At 43.0% G+C, this 15,644-nt stretch overlaps 3 protein-coding genes across 4 annotated transcripts in view; 2 read left to right on the top strand and 1 right to left on the bottom strand.

The window, feature by feature from the left end:
• Window positions 1-1,260: 1,260 nt before the first annotated feature.
• On the bottom strand, window positions 1,261-2,706 carry LOC116399701 (transcription factor IIIA-like). The gene has a single exon (XM_031877059.1). It carries the CDS (start codon window positions 2,662-2,664, stop codon window positions 1,579-1,581), a length of 1,086 nt encoding a protein of 361 aa, XP_031732919.1. The 5' UTR covers window positions 2,665-2,706; the 3' UTR covers window positions 1,261-1,578.
• A 446-nt stretch (window positions 2,707-3,152) lies between these two features.
• On the top strand, window positions 3,153-8,207 carry yju2b (YJU2 splicing factor homolog B). Its single transcript, XM_031877054.1, has 10 exons — window positions 3,153-3,271; window positions 3,761-3,803; window positions 3,905-3,958; window positions 4,053-4,135; window positions 4,463-4,518; window positions 4,600-4,660; window positions 4,796-4,938; window positions 5,160-5,332; window positions 6,025-6,163; window positions 6,951-8,207. Exons 2-10 carry the CDS (start codon window positions 3,801-3,803, stop codon window positions 7,424-7,426), a joined length of 1,188 nt encoding a protein of 395 aa, XP_031732914.1. The 5' UTR covers window positions 3,153-3,271; window positions 3,761-3,800; the 3' UTR covers window positions 7,427-8,207.
• Window positions 8,208-8,814: 607 nt separating this feature from the next.
• The window catches only part of LOC116399702 (venom factor-like), a 22,778-nt gene continuing 15,948 nt past the window's right edge, over window positions 8,815-15,644 (top strand). The window contains exons 1-13 of one of the 2 annotated variants that reach the window (XM_031877060.1): window positions 8,815-8,952; window positions 9,033-9,050; window positions 9,317-9,355; window positions 10,439-10,628; window positions 11,221-11,386; window positions 11,694-11,764; window positions 12,023-12,114; window positions 12,208-12,290; window positions 12,442-12,529; window positions 13,716-13,818; window positions 14,579-14,693; window positions 15,100-15,215; window positions 15,342-15,485. In XM_031877060.1, coding sequence (XP_031732920.1) covers window positions 8,870-8,952; window positions 9,033-9,050; window positions 9,317-9,355; window positions 10,439-10,628; window positions 11,221-11,386; window positions 11,694-11,764; window positions 12,023-12,114; window positions 12,208-12,290; window positions 12,442-12,529; window positions 13,716-13,818; window positions 14,579-14,693; window positions 15,100-15,215; window positions 15,342-15,485 — 1,308 coding nt within the window. In that variant the 5' untranslated portion in view covers window positions 8,815-8,869. The remainder of the gene's footprint in view (window positions 8,953-9,032; window positions 9,051-9,316; window positions 9,356-10,438; window positions 10,629-11,220; window positions 11,387-11,693; window positions 11,765-12,022; window positions 12,115-12,207; window positions 12,291-12,441; window positions 12,530-13,715; window positions 13,819-14,578; window positions 14,694-15,099; window positions 15,216-15,341; window positions 15,486-15,644) is intronic. The other variant, XM_031877061.1, reaches the window with a different exon arrangement.

Raw genomic sequence — 15,644 nt, 5'->3', positions numbered from 1 at the left:
GAATCTCAAACTCGCACGGAGCGTCTCGTGTTTACGCCGTAAATCTGTTGGTCGGAGCTGAGACGCTCCGCCGTGTGGCGTCGGGGCCACGAGAAGCTGCAGGTTTTTCTGTTCCAGCCGATGTGTGCAAGTCCGTGACATCCGCTGCAGAACCCTGGACCACGATGACATAAAGAGAGAGACCACATGGCCATAAGTGTGTGGACAGCAGAGTAGAGCATGCATAGACCCTGACCGGTTCACCGTATGTGACTGTTGGATACACACAAACCGTGGGCTTTAGAGGGGCTGCTGTCACAGCTTCCTCTTCCACCAGATTCTGAAACACGATTTGTGGCGTCCGTTGCAGTTCATCACAAAAAGGTGTTAGTCGGGGTCGAGTCCAAACTGTCGCCACAAAGATGGACGCGCACTGTTGTCTGAAATAGCATTGTGTGCTGAAGATTTCTACTGATTGCAACTAGGAGATCCAGCTAATACCATGAAGACCAGCAGTGGGGGCGGGGGTTCGGATGCAGTCTCTTCTCCCGTTCCACTATATATATATATATATATATATATATATATATATATATATATATATCGATATATATATATATATATATATATATATATATATATATATATATATATATATTCACAAAGACAACCGTCTCAGTGCCACGCAAGACCGTTGCGATTTGTCACGATACGATATTATCGTGATTCCAAACATATTGTGATACGCTGAGTTTTGCGATTACGTTTTTTTTTTTTTTACACACTGCAAATTCTGCAGTTTGTCAACATTCGTTTTAACCGTTAAGATAAAGTTTTCACTGTTTTTCAGTCAAGCAGACCGACCGACACTTCCTGCCAATCCGGGCGTCTTTACTCACGAAAGCACCGGAAAAAAAACCATTTTGTCTATTAGTATGTTATCCTGTTTGTGCATTTATACTCTGTGGTTTGGTTTATTTATAGTGTATTAGAATATATTCATATCGTGTATTCTACAGACATATATACACACACACACACACACACACACACACACACACACACACACACACAGCTCTAGTGTTGTGTATATTTATTGTTGTCGTTGTGTAACCTGCTGCTTTAACACAATTTAGGATCAATAAAGTATATCCATCTGTCTAATAAAAGGATTCTGTTTCCGTGTATCAAGACAATATTGCAGAAACCTGCTGTATTGATTTGTTTTCCCCCACCAATAGGAATTATTGATTATTAAAAGAGTTAATACTATTCACAAAACACTTTTACAAGTATTTATTTATCGTGCAAAGTTATATTTCCTGACATTTTGCTGTACAACATGGTCTTATTAACTTCACAATATGGACAAAGTATGTATTTAAGTAAATATAAATTAAACAAATAGAAAGATTTAACGACTCCAGAAACAAAAAAGAAAACAAAAACACCCAGAAGGACGGAACAACAGGATTTGGTTCCAGAACCAAACTTTCCTGTAAGATTAATATTCATAAATCCTTAGGTTCCTGCCCAAAGTCAAAAATAAGGAACCTTTTGGATGGTAACTTAACAGTGGTGGACTACATTTATTCAGGTCTACACAGTCAGAGGTGTAGTAAGGGCCTCAGTGAGTCCATGCGTGTCCACAGCAGGACTGCACAGCAAGGACGTGTCCTGCAGGAGGGACACCAGCTCAACAGGACCGGGCGGGTCGCTCTTCTTTTGAACAGCAGACTCTTTCGAGGATCCTGGCTGCCGGCGCCTTTTGGACACCGCTCTCTTCGTTTCACCGAAACCGCTCAACCTGGAGGCGAGAGACCTCTTGCGTTGGGGCTTCCTGAGCTTCTTCTTCTCCGGGTCGTGGGCGACGCGGTGGCGCTGGAGGCTCTGCCTCATGGCGAAGGTCTTCCCGCAGCCCGCCTGGTCGCAGGCGAAGGGCCGAAGCTCCTCGTGGAAGGAGCCGACGTGGCTCTGCAGGTTAAAAAGCGTGGTGAACGACCGCCCGCAGCCGTCCCTGGGGCACTTGAGGACCACGCGCGTCTCGGAGTGGACGCGCTGATGCTGCTGCAGGAACCAGGAGTCCTTGAACACCTTGTTGCACTGGTCGCACCTCAGGACGAGCCTGTGCTGCTCCTTCCTGTGCTTCAGGTACTCTGTCCAGGTCTTTCCCGTGAAGCTGCAGCCCTCGTCTTTGCAGGGGTACCCTCGGTGCACCTTCTCGTGGCGCTTCAGCTTGCTGGGGACGGCGAACCGCATCTGGCAGTCCTCATAGGTGCACGGGTACGGGGCCAGCTGCGTGTGTTGCTCGCACACGTGGGACTTGAGCTGCTTGTTCTTCCTGAACTCGAGCCCGCAGTCCTCGAACTTGCAGGCGTACTTCTTCTGCTCCCGCGCGTGAATGCGGCCGACGTGTCTGGCCCGGTTGGTGTTGGTGGTGAAGGCCTCCTGGCAGCCGTCCTCGGTGCACCGAAAGGGCTTCACGCCGCTGTGACTGAGTTCGTGTCGCGCCACGTGGTAGGGGCTGCAGAACGACTTACCGCAGCCGTCGCTCGCGCACGTGAAGGGCTTCGCTCCGGTGTGTTTACACAAGTGGGCGTCGAGTTTCCACTGTTTGTTATAAGCCGCCGAGCAGCCGGCGAACGAGCAGATGTACCGTTTGAGCGGCTCCGGTTTAGTTTCCATCACGACCAGCAGCTGACAGCGTGTAAATATTGTTGCTCTCTGACACCGGTACTTCCGGTACAATCCTCCACAACATGACGCTACTTCCGTAACAGATTACGTATCATTTAAATATTTTAGACTAACTAATATTATTAAGAAAATATGAGCCTTTTGTTTTGTTTCTTATTTCTTATTTCTTTTTTATATTTTCTTTTTTTTTTTCTTTTCTTTTTATACTATAAATAAATACTAGACATCCTGATCCACACTCAGTACCAGCTGGTGGCGGTAACGCACCAACTGCCAATAATCCTCAAAAAAGAAGACTATTGATTAGACCCGTCGTTTTTTATTTATTTTTTATTATAAGTATAATCATTATCATTATTATTATTATTATTTTGATCCTTTAGAGCAGTGATGAAACGTTTACTCTGAAACTGCACACTCCGGTACTGGTGGTGGCGGTATGCACATATTCAAGTTGGTTGCGATCCGCCAATCAAATTAGAGGAGGAGAAGAAGAAGAAGAAGAAGAAGAAGAAGACGATGATTACGTATCCGTTACCCATCGGCCCCTGTGGTGTTTGGTTGATGGTTGTTTGTGCGGCTACAAAGAGCATTTGTAAGTCTTATTTTACGTTTATAACTTAATAATAAAAATGGCAGTGGCGCATTTACAAATGACAATACTAATAGTTGTTATTTTGCTACAAATTGTTCATAATTGCACTAAAAGAAGACGCTAAAGTCACAGAGCAAGCTAGCTATGCTGCTAATGTTAGCTTGCTTTTTAGCACCGATACTTTCCTCTGCAGCAATGGAACGTCGCACCAAACTCAATGCACAACAGTGTAATGTGTTCATACATCGTGTAAAGAAATGTAGCTAACGTTTAGCACTACAGTCAAGATGCACATCACTCCTATATTTAATCAAGCTAGCGTTTGTAGCTAACTGTTAGCTTTTCAGCTACAAACGTGTTGGAACGTTAGCTATATGTTACACTTCATGACATATTCCAAATTCACTGGTTACTAAGTGTTTGTAGGTCACTGATTGCTTACATGTAACCTAATCACCGACATGACTTCTTCTCTTGTTCTGGCGGAAGAGGGTGAATCCATTCCTGGTGTGGTAATCCAGTCGTCACTATGGTAAGTCATGATGTTTATATTTTACGTATGTGTGTCAACATGAAAGGGTTTATGTTTTGTTTAAATACTAACAAAGTATCCTGCACTTGTTTTCTTGACAGGGTGAAAGAAAAGGAACAAACAAATACTACCCTCCAGATTTTGATCCAGCCAAGGTGTGTATGCCCACACAGTGACCAGTGTGTGTGTTTTTAGTGTCACTTTTGTGTAGATGTACTGACTAACGTTCCCGTCGTTCTTTGCCTTTAGCATGGATCCCTCAATGGCTACCACAAAACTCACGCTCTGCGTGAGAGGGCCAGGAAGCTGTCCCAGGGCATCCTCATCATCAGGTTAGTGAACACAGACACAGAAAGTGTTTTAACTGATGTGGGCTCAGGATTTTAAACTATATATGATCATCATTTGCGTTTCCAAAAGACACTATCTGGACAAACGGATGACAGACACGGATTTATGCAGAGCATCTCAACCTTTTTGTAATGAGTGTTTGTCAAAATATGATGAAATAAGAAAATCTAGAATAAACTGATTAATATGAGTGTAAACATGGAGAATTGTACATTTAACTGCCATGATTTTATTTAAGTATAATAAACTTAAAATGTAAAAGGTGTTTTTCAGCGATACTCTGCTTAAGTGTGTTTTTGTCCGTTAAGGTTTGAGATGCCCTACAACATCTGGTGCGATGGCTGCAAGAATCACATCGGCATGGGTAAGTTTGAAGAAGAAGAAGACCCATTTAGTCCCGTCCAGTGGCGATTAATTTCATGACACCGGTGTTGTGCTTGTACAGGCGTCCGCTACAATGCTGAGAAGAAGAAAGTGGGGACCTACTACACCACGCCAATCTACAGGTGAACACGATGTTCTCTGCTCTCGTGAGCATCGCACTCTGCACCGAGTGTTTCGGTTTATATATAACCAACAGGAAATCCTCGTGAACCTCTTTGACAAAGTGACTCAAAGTCTTTTCATGCCTCCTCAACCAGGTTTAGGATGAAGTGCCATCTGTGTGTCAACTACATCGAGATGCAGACGGACCCGGCGACCTGCGACTATGTAATAGTCAGCGGGGCAAACAGGAAGGAGGAGCGCTGGGACATGGCTGACAACGAGCAGATCCTCACCACAGGTAAAGGATTCCTGTTTCTTATCAACCTGAAGACTCAGGTCTCTACTGAGTTACCTGTTGGTGGAATTCAACGACACAGAATATGTTCTTTTGATGGTGCTGGTTCATCTCTGATGTCTTCAACGCCTTCATGCGTTGGTTTAAGGGCTGATATCATTTCTTCATCAGCACACAGTCTGTGTGTGTGTTTTTTAAACTCTCTCCTCCGTCTCTTTGTACAGAGCGAGCAGAGAAGGAGAAACTGGAGACGGACGCCATGTTCAAACTGGACCACGGTGGGAAAGACAAGGAGAAGCTGAAGAAGGCTCTGCCTTCTCTGTCGGAGATCCAAGACTACCAGTCCTGCAAGAAGGACGACTTCCAGCTCAACAGCTCCCTCCGCAGGAAGTTCAGGGTAAGAAAGTGACCTCTTGTGTTGGTAACGTCTGGATAAATGCTACAAGATGACGCTCACCGCTCTGTCATGGGAGTATGGCTGCTAGTTTTGGTGCTGAATGTTTACATTGATATACATAGTACATGTTCAAGTTCAATGCACTTTGATTGCAAAATGAAGAGGCTACGTCCACGGAGGAGTTTGGGTTCAAGTTGATCATTTGACAGCGCAGAAACGTCCCAACCACAAAGCATTGTAAACGATATGACGTGCATGTTTTTGGACTCGTTGAAGGGTTGCCAACACCGCTGCTGACCCCTGGTGCGATGTCCGCCCCGGTTGACATTCGCGCCAGAAGCAGGGACCCCCGTCCTGTCCCCACAGGGAGAGGGGGGGGGGCCTTTGCATCATGTTTCCAAAATTTCCAAGGCCTTTCCAAGTCGAGCGTAGAGCTGGAAGAAGTCCCACAAGGGGAGTGGGGGTGAAAGCGCACTTCAGTAAAGGAAAGAGGAGCGCTGGATTTATAACACAAGACAAAAAGAGAGCATGGCTGTGAAACAGAAGGCAACATAACAACCGTTTTCATCTCACATTATCTTGTTCCTGTGACACGGAGAGAGTTCCACAGAAGACAAAGCGATGACTAGAAAGTTAATGTTAGTAAATGTCATCGTCACTTCTAACCGACGGCTCTGCTTTTCACTGGACAGACGGAGAAGAAAGTTCTGGCTGAGCAGGAGGAGAAGGACAACACGGTGAGGATGAGGACCAACCTGTCCATCCCGCTGCTGCCAGAGAAGGAGGAGGACAAGAAACTGGCCGCCCTGCTCACCTACCAGGCACCGGACTGTAGGTCTTACACACACACGCACACACACACACTTCTTACTTACATTTGTCAAGACCTTTAAAGTTAAACAGATAACTGAACACAAACTTCGATGTGGTCGTGCTGTAGGAAGGCCTCTCAGTGAAACGCTCTTCAGTGAACAGCACCAAGTAACTACAGCTTCCAAAACGATGATGAAGTTGAATGAACACATCACTGAGCTCTCCTGTTGGGCTGCATTATTTAACCGGGGGCCTAATAAACTGACAAACGTATTGATTACTTATGCTATTCGAGGTAGTTACTGTGTGCTTACTTGTGTGGATTTCAACAGGGCTGTGTTCAAATATACGCTGCAGTTTGCACTTACGATTGCAACATTTTACCTCCTCTTCTACTCCTCCTCCTAATTATTATCCTGGTCCTTATCTTTCTCCTCCAGCTTCTTCTTCTTCTTCTTCTTCTCCTCCTCCTCCTCTTTTTGGCTGAGAAGTGCGTAGCTCAAGTCCACACTCAGCTGTTTGACCGTTCTGAGTGTGTTTTAGAGGGACTCTGATGCATTAACATGTAGCCGTACTAAATCACAAGTGTAGGTACGGAGAACGTAATTTAACACATTAACGGTTGTCTTCCATGCTTGTGTCTTGTGTTGTTTCCTGTTGCTCCTCATGTGTAGTGTATCTGTGTACAGACGGATGACAATAAAGTCCCTCTTACGTATCTACTGAATGTTAGATATTCTTTACCGTACATGTGTGCAAGCAGCAAAGTTTTAACACTGTACTCGTTATTTCCCTCCACCATCAGCCTACGAGGACAAGCAACACATCAAGCGGAAAGCTATCTCCTCTCGCTCCTGGTTCACCTCCTCCTCGGCCACGCCGGGAAGTGCAGCCTGCAGCCTGCTCCACAAGCTCAGCCTGCAGGGCAAAGAAGCAGCGGTGGCCAAAGCCCTGAGCTCCTCGCCCAGCCCCCTGATCTGCAAACGCTCGGGAGGACCGGGAACCAAAAGTGAACCCTGCGCCACCATCGCTCGCGGAAAGTCGCACCCCGAAATCGGCACGTGCAACAGAGAGGAAGCGCCGAGTATAGCACCGTCACAGGAGGGGGAGGAGCCAACGGAGACCAATGACAGCGGCTTCAGAGAGACGCATGTTAAATCCTCAGAGGAAGCAGATGAAGGACTGAGGAAGGATTTTGGGAAGGAACGGGGTAAAAGTTTAGGAGCGCTCTCGTCTCTCGTGGTGGACTACAGCGATTCAGACTCAGACCCTGGACCCTGAGGCCGGACCGCGAGGCCGGACTGTGAGGCTTTTCTGTTTTCATGAATGGATGACATCATGTGTTATTTAGTGAGAGTGAAACACAAACCGGAGACGCTTGTCCAGAATCAGTGGCGGTTAACTCACCTGTCTCACAATGGAAATGTTTTAGTTTTCCTAAACAAAACGTGTGAAATAGGATTTATGTTTAAGAAAGCATTGTCATGAATGTGTTTCTACGATGACAGCTTGACTGTAAATATGTTTCAAAATCTTTAATGTGTTGAATCTGCAGACATTACAGCTTCAAGTGTTTGGTTGTTTAGATTCTTTGATCACCACGTGTGTTCAATAAAGAATAGTGTTGAACTGTTTGAGTTCAGTTTGTTTCCTGAACATTACTTTTTACTTTCAATAATGAAACACTGAGAAGTGATGACAGTATATCCAATAAACCAGAAACAGTCACCAAAACATTTAGATTTACAGTCACAGTTCTGCTTTTCTGTCATCATTGCTTTTAATCAGATTTGAGATAAGTAAATGTCGGAATAGTTTGACCTAGTTTCTCATTTTCAGATACTAATAAATTATTTTGAGAGGCTATGGCGTTATTTTAACGATACTTTATCATATTCAACTTTAACTTCCAGACACACGAGTCCATATGAAAAAATACAACAAAAACAATACGAAACGACGCCATGACGCTGGTATAATCATTGCAGTTCAAACATACAGAAGTTTGTTCCAATGTTTCCAAAATCAAGAAGAATGATTTACAAGATACTTTTTGTCCTCACAGAGCTTCCACAGTCATGCACTGTGTGTTTGTAATGATGATAAATGATCAGTAGCTAAGAGCTAATGTAGCTTTGTCTCTTCTTATGTATTGTTTTATTTTGTAGGGACAGTGGACATGAATACATCATCACTGCAAATACTCCAGTCAGCCAAGTGGCTGATGTTCATCTGTAGTCTCTGGACAGATGTTATAAAGTCACCTTTAAAAAAAAAAAAAAAAAAGAATATAAGATAAAAGTTATTTATAAGCATGCAGAACCAATAATGCAATAATAGAGAATATTAATATGGGTATAAACTGGTACTGTTCAGGGTCCAAAATGATTTTTCTCTGCAATACACTAGAATCCTCTTGTGTTAACAGATACTGAGGTTTTTAAATGACAGCTGTCGCTGTGTGGGACACGGTAGAGAAGTTCAGATAACAGTGTCTCTGTGTGCAGCTTGTACGGGAGGATTATTCTGAACTTTTAATGCTGAACTTTGGTCTCCATCAGGGACCCTTCACACAGTTTGTTTTTGTGTCATTCGTATTGATCGGAAGCCGAAGCCCCTCCTTCTGTTGAGTGTCCAGCATCTGATGAGGTAGTGTGGGGGGGGTTATAGCAGTTGACCGTCTCTCCCGTGTTCACAGACCGCTGAGGATCCCAGACGGTCGACATGGGCCGGTGGACGCTACACAACGTTTTGTTTCTCCTGCTTCTCTGCAGCTCCGATGGACAGTCTGATGGCCATAGAAGAAGGTTCGCCTCTGTCCTCCTGAGACAGTTTGTACCTTTAAAGTTCTGTTTACTCACAACTAATGACGCTGTCCTATTCACAGGGGCTTCTGGAGTAAAAGGTATGTGTGTGTGTGTGTGTAGGTGTCTGTCTGTGTGTGTGTGTGTGTGTGTGTGTGTGTGCAGAGATCACGTTCACAGTTGCAAAGTTGGACCTCCACAGAAAACACATCATATATATATATATATATATATATATATATATATATATATATATATATATAGTCTAGTGGACATTTACTCTGTAATCTTATATGATTTATTAGATCTTTTGAGTTTGCAGGTCTCTGTCACGTCTTAAATTCATGCTTGTTCTGTTTGTTTGCAGCCGACCAAGTCGGATGTTGACAGTTCGTTCTACACCGAGGTACCGTTGATATTCATACAACAGTTTGTTTTACAAGTTTTACAAGTGAACATTGTTCTCTTTCACTCGAGGGATCAACAGTTTTATATTCTCTTCTCACACCTCACCGTTTCTCTTTCTTGCCTTTCAAAAGCTTTACATCCTGCTCCTCTATCATCAATAATCATAAAGTCAACAGTAAAGAAATGTAACTGGCTAATGTACGTACTCGCTGCCAAAGTTTGCCTGAGAAAATGTAAACAGTAAACTCTCGTGAGATAACTGAGGTTCGACACTGACCTCGAGCATTAATTACACATATAACATATAAACTGCCAGGAATATTATTCTGTTGTTTTTTACTTGTTTGAATGGTAGCGACCAGCACAGAGATCTCTTTAAACCATAGACTGTACAGAAGGAGGGGACGTAGTCATCGTGACGTCACTCATTGGTTTGTGGACTGATGTTATGAAGACTCGCCATCTTAAATTTGCAACAGTCGCCATCTTGTATTTTTGGCAACCAATGACCATATTTGTAATGCAGAGGAGTGACGTAGAGATGCCATATACGTCTCTGGTAGAGACCTGTCAATCACAGTAAGCCCCGCCCCTAAAGCATCCCCTGCTTTATGGTCTGTGTGACTCTAAATGGACCATAATGTACTAAATGAACATCATGCTGTATTGAAGAAGACTTGAAACTAGAGATTGAGACCATAAACTCATGTTTACAATGTTTACTGAGGTAATAAATCAAGAGAGAAGTAGAGTCATTTTCTCATAGACTTCTATACAACCAGAGGAGTCGCCCCCTGGTGGACACTAGAGAGAATGCAGCTTTAAGACATGAAGCATTGGCTTCACTCTGCAGAACTGGAGGTTGCCGCCTGGTTTAAATCGAAGAAAATATGAATTAATTATTGGGAAGCTTATTCTCTATACAAACTGAGATTTTTGCATGTGCAGCTAACCTGCTGTGCTCTGACTACAAGTGGAAGTACTATTTGTCTAGTACTAGTTGTCGTGTCAGTAGTACTTGAAGTTGTAGCCGTACCAACCTGGTTACTTCCTGCCTCATGTTGTGGCGTTTTTCCTGCAGGTTCACTCTGCTGGCTCCAGACCTGCTGAGGACAGACAGCCAGGAGAACATCTACCTACAGGCAGACGGTCTGTCCAGCCCCGTCACCGTCTCCATCTCCATCTCGGACTTCAGTAAGACCACCATGCTCCTCCAGGACTCCGTCACACTCAATCCGGAAAATGGATTCCGCGCTCTCAAGGAGATACAGGTGAGTCATCGGGGTCAAACGTTTTGGGTGCGAGAGAGAAGCATGAATACAAGGAACATTGTAAAATGTCAGAGATTATGAGGTTCAGGGCAGAAGTTTTTTATATATATGGATGTTTATGTATGTATGTAAGTATATATGTATATATACACACATACTGTACATGTATGTATATCTTATATGGTCTTCTTAACCTATTGTTTTAGAAACTGTTTTAAAACTCTTTATGTACATACAGTATATATACATACCTCTCTATACACACATATATGTATATAAATATATATTAAAGAGAGATATGTGTATGTATATATAAATATATATGTATATATAGAGAGAGTGAGATATATACAGTATGTCTATATACATGTATGTGTATATCTATAGAGATATGTATATATATATATATATATATATATACAGTACATGTGTGTATATACATGTATGTGTATATATAGAGATAGTGATATAAAGTGATAGTGAAAACACATCAGGTTATACATTTGAATGTAGTGTCTCCTTCCTGCTCCGCTTCATGATGCTTTCCTTAATTCTAAACATCCTCTCATGTCTCAATCTCATTGGATCACAGCTGCCCTCAGATCGCTTGAATCGCGAAGAGAAAACGAACAAGTTTGTGTATCTGAAGGTAGACTTCGAGAACTACCACTCAGAGGAGAGGGTACTGATGGTGTCCTTTCACTCCGGGTACATCTTCATCCAGACGGACAAACCCATCTATAACCCCGGAGACACCGGTGAGAACCGAAGATGCTGACGAAGAAAGAAAACAAACTTAAATCACGAAATAACCCCACGGATGAGAGAGAGGACTTGAAACTGCTGATCAAGTCTGGTTTGATTTAAATAAAATGAATTTCAATGCAAACAGTGCAAGACGTCAAGATGGTATTAGCAGTGATGATAGTACCAATGATGTAGATGTAGTGGTCACAGAAACAGTACTAGTAGAAGTACTATTGATAATGACACACACCTGAGTAATGTTGTACAAATGTAAAAATCATTTCTTCAGTCTGTCTTTTGTCCATTTTCCCTCTCCAGTTCGATTCAGAGTCTTCGCGTCTTCTCTGTCCTTCAAGGCGTTCGACAACTCCGTCACAATAGATATTCAGGTAAACAAACAACATGGTCAGTAGATTAATTGATTAGCCAATTATTCTTTTGTTCCAGAGGATTGTAAAATGTGTATCTTTGGGTTTTGGGCTGTTGGTCTATGAAAAGAAGACCTTTTAAAAAATAACCTTGGGGTTAAAGAAATTAGAGTCTTGCAAAATGTATGAGTAAGACACTTTGTAGACATACGTTTTGATCATATTCATGGGTTATTCTTTGGTTATTTTAGCTCAAACGAGCCTGTTTGTGTGTCTCAGAATCCAGACGGCATGGTGGTCAAACAGAACTCCAGGATCAGACCTGCTGATGGCACCTATGCCGACATGTTTCCTCTCTCTGAATATGTCAAGTAAGATCAACATCTGTCAACACCTTCCACTGCCGACAGATAGAGATGTGTCTGTTTAAATGTTTCATGGGCCTTTCATCTCTGATGTGCCAGTGAAGGAAAATGGACGGTGACTGCAAAGTTTGACCACTGGCAGCAGAACTCGTTCACCTCTGAGTTCGAGGTGAAGAAATACGGTAGGTCGAGTTAAACCGCGCGTCCTTCAGCTGATAACATCAGTAGAGTTTTTTCTGTTCGTCTTCTAGGCATCACACTTTTGTTCAACTCTGAATGTGACATTTTGGTCAGGAGTGTAATATTTAGTAAAAGTTATGCTTTATGTTTCAGTGCTTCCTGCCTTCAATGTTACTTTGACGCCCAAGAAGTCCTTCCTCAACCTGGATGACAGCGAACTGGAGGTAGAGGTCTCGGCCAGGTCGGTCAAATCCTCACACACACGAACACGTGCTCGTCATAACACTTCATGTACATAATTCACTATAATATAATATGTAACTTTTGAGCATTAAAATGTCTAATGACTTGTGTCCTTGCATTATCCCAAATGTTTCCAACCATTTTAAAACCTGAGAAATCTAAATTTAGTCAAGGTAATGGTACGTTTCATTCGGCGATGTCCTCTTTGTAGACTGTATATAAGAAGTGGACATAGTCGTCGTGTTGGTTTGTGGTCTGCCGTTTTGGCCGTCGCCATCTTGGCTTTTTGGCAACCAATGAATGGGAGTGACCACATTTGTAATGCGGAGGAGTGACGTAGAGACGCAGTGTACGGCTCTGGTAGAGACCTGTCAATCACAGTAAGCCCCGCCCTAAAGCATCCCCTGCTTTATGGTCTGTGTGACTCTAAATGGACCATAATGTACTAAATGAACATCATGCTGTATTGAAGAAGACTTGAAACTAGAGATTGAGACCATAAACTCATGTTTACAATGTTTACTGAGGTAATAAATCAAGAGAGAAGTAGAGTCATTTTCTCATAGACTTCTATACAACCAGAGGAGTCGCCCCCTGGTGGTCACTAGAGAGAATGCAGCTTTAAGACACTTCCGCTTTGGCTTCACTCGGCAGAACCGGAGGTTGCCGCCTGGTCAGCGTTGTGGTTGTCTGCCTGAAGATGTCATAAATTGACTTTTCATCCAGTTTCAAGCCACATTTCTACGATACACTTTTTTGGTCCTGGACATTTCCATTTATACATCATAGAAACAAGCTGAACAAGCATTAGGCAGTGAAGACAACAACTCCCATGATCCCTCGCAACCTCACCAAACTATCTTCTGCCATTGTTTTGACCAAGAGAACCCTAGCGGTAGAAAATTACATATTGTGCATTTAAAGTACACTACTCCAGATTTATCTTCAGCTGTTGACCATACCTCTGACCAATGCTGCTCTTAGTTTAACCTAAACCTCATCCTACCATCAACTCTAAAACCATGTCCTTACACTGAAGTAGCCTCTGCAGAAGGACATTTGATCCTCATACCATAACCACAGGGACGGACAGGATTTTCCTCCAGACTTTGAAAGTATTTATATGAAAACAATGAATGCAACCGGCTGACTGTTGACTTACCATTGTTGGGATTGTGTCTCAGGTACCTGTACGGGGAGCCGGTTCAGGGGACGGCCTACGTGGTGTTTGGGGTGAAGATCAACCAGGAGATGAGGAGGTTGCCTTCAGTGAAGCAGGTGTCAAATGTGAGTCACTCATCGCTGTCGTGAACTCTTCCCGCCACATTTGTGAGCTACACACATATCATCATTGACCCTTTGTTCAGCCCCCCCGCCCTCCACTTGCTACTCCGTCAAGCTGTCAGAGCTACGTCACCATGGAGCCCACACTGTCACTAACCTCACTCTCTGAAGACATGTTTCTTTTGGAGGAAAAAAGAAGTGATTTCAGATAGAAGCAGACAGAATGATATACAATATGTGTTTGCAGTCCCTGGTCAGAGCTGGCTGATGCTACGCTGTGATTGGCCAGTCTGCGTTTGAGGGGCGAGACATAGCTACTACAAAGCTTTGGTTCCGTTTACCGTCGGCTTTATTTGCATTTATATTCATGTTTGGTGCTAAGCAAATGTTATTGTGGTGTTTTTTTAGTTTCTTAGCGAGTGCAACAAGGAGACATTTGTTTTAATAATTTAAAAAAGAACATTTGTGAAAGTCCAATCTTGACCTTGAAAATAGCAGGTCAACTTACTAGCTTTATTTCCAGAGCTTTCAACCACTTCTCACAGTCTTCTTTAGTGGAGGAAGTTTGCTCAGTTTAGGTGAATCAGTATTAGTTGCTTATCGAGACTGCCGGGTCGCTGTTGAAAGCTTGTAATTGGACCTTAACTAAGATTTTTATTGTGATAATTATAAATATTGGTTAATAATCATTTAGATTGGTTATAACAGTGAAACAAAGCCTTTATAACCGTCAGATGTTTTCTGTGCTCTTGTTCTCCTGCAGCTGGAGGGAGGAGTCGTCAGTCTGAGCATGGAGGAGCTCAAGACAGCTTACCCCGACTTCAGGTCTCTGGTGGGAAAGTCTGTGTATGTGAAGGCCTCCGTGCTCACCAAGTCAGGTAAGAACAGGCAAAAATAACAGAAAGTCAACCGCTAGACTCATTATTTTTATCAATAAAGTCAATTCCTAAACATAAATAGTCATTCGGAAAATGTGTATTTTCTAACCCCAACCCGCTTCTTTTATTATGGGCTAAAATCACTATTATTTCCTTTTGTCTGTGGTGTGATGGGAACAAAATATTTTGTCAATTCTTTTTTTCTCGAATATTTGTGCCTTAATCTCAGAGAATATCCAGGTGTTTTTCTTGTAAATGTACAGCTTTAATAGTGTTTTTCTCTGAATATTACCCCTCTCCCCCGGATATGTTTATTTATTTATTTTTTCGTACCTTTGAGTCAAGATTCCAGAATGTCTTCAGGTTTGTGGTTTCTGTTGGTACAGTTTGTTTTTCTCCTGTACAGGCAGCGACCTGGTTGAAGCAGAGAAGACTGGCATTAAAATTGTGGAGTCTCCGTACGTCGTCTCCTTCAAAGACATACCGAAGTACTTCAAACCGGGCCTGCCCTTCGACTTCACAGTAAGGACCGTCTGCTGTGTTCATGATCCAATCAACTAAAACTGTTTTTGTTTTGTCCAGGGAAATGATTTTGTCCAGTGTATAAAATCACAGAGAAAATAATATTCCCCCCCCAAACCCGTCCAGATCCAGGTGAGCCGCCATGACGGCTCCCTGGCCCGAAACGTTCTGGTCGACTTGAAGCTGCTGAACTCGCCCGTGGTCGTCTCCTCCGGCACCGGCAGAATCACCATCAACATGCCCGCTGATAGACGCCCACAAACCATCACGGTCAGTGTGACGGCAACACATTTCACTCACAGAGCCTCTGAGCATTTAAAAGAGTCTAATGTTGTGAGAAGTTAACCTTTAAAATATTAATCATCAAGTTTTACACAACTGCTCTGATTGCTATATTGCAAACACTTATGATATATATATATATATATA

Source organism: Anarrhichthys ocellatus, unplaced genomic scaffold (assembly GCF_004355925.1).
Source record: "Anarrhichthys ocellatus isolate YVR2014 unplaced genomic scaffold, GSC_Weel_1.0 scaffold124, whole genome shotgun sequence".
NCBI classification, from domain to species: Eukaryota; Metazoa; Chordata; class Actinopteri; order Perciformes; family Anarhichadidae; genus Anarrhichthys; species Anarrhichthys ocellatus.
The sequence above is the reverse complement of the archived record's forward strand: the minus strand, read 5'-3'. Positions and strand labels throughout refer to the sequence as shown.

Excerpts from the sequence above, each read along its gene's own strand:
- yju2b (XM_031877054.1), top strand. Across the intron at positions 4,136-4,462 it reads CAGGGCATCCTCATCATCAG|GTTTGAGATGCCCTACAACA; the intron begins GTTAGTGAACAC and ends TTGTCCGTTAAG. Across the intron at positions 6,164-6,950 it reads CACCTACCAGGCACCGGACT|CCTACGAGGACAAGCAACAC; the intron begins GTAGGTCTTACA and ends CTCCACCATCAG.
- LOC116399701 (XM_031877059.1), bottom strand. The coding sequence starts at position 2,664 with ATGGAAACTAAACCGGAGCCGCTCAAACGGTACATCTGCTCGTTCGCC.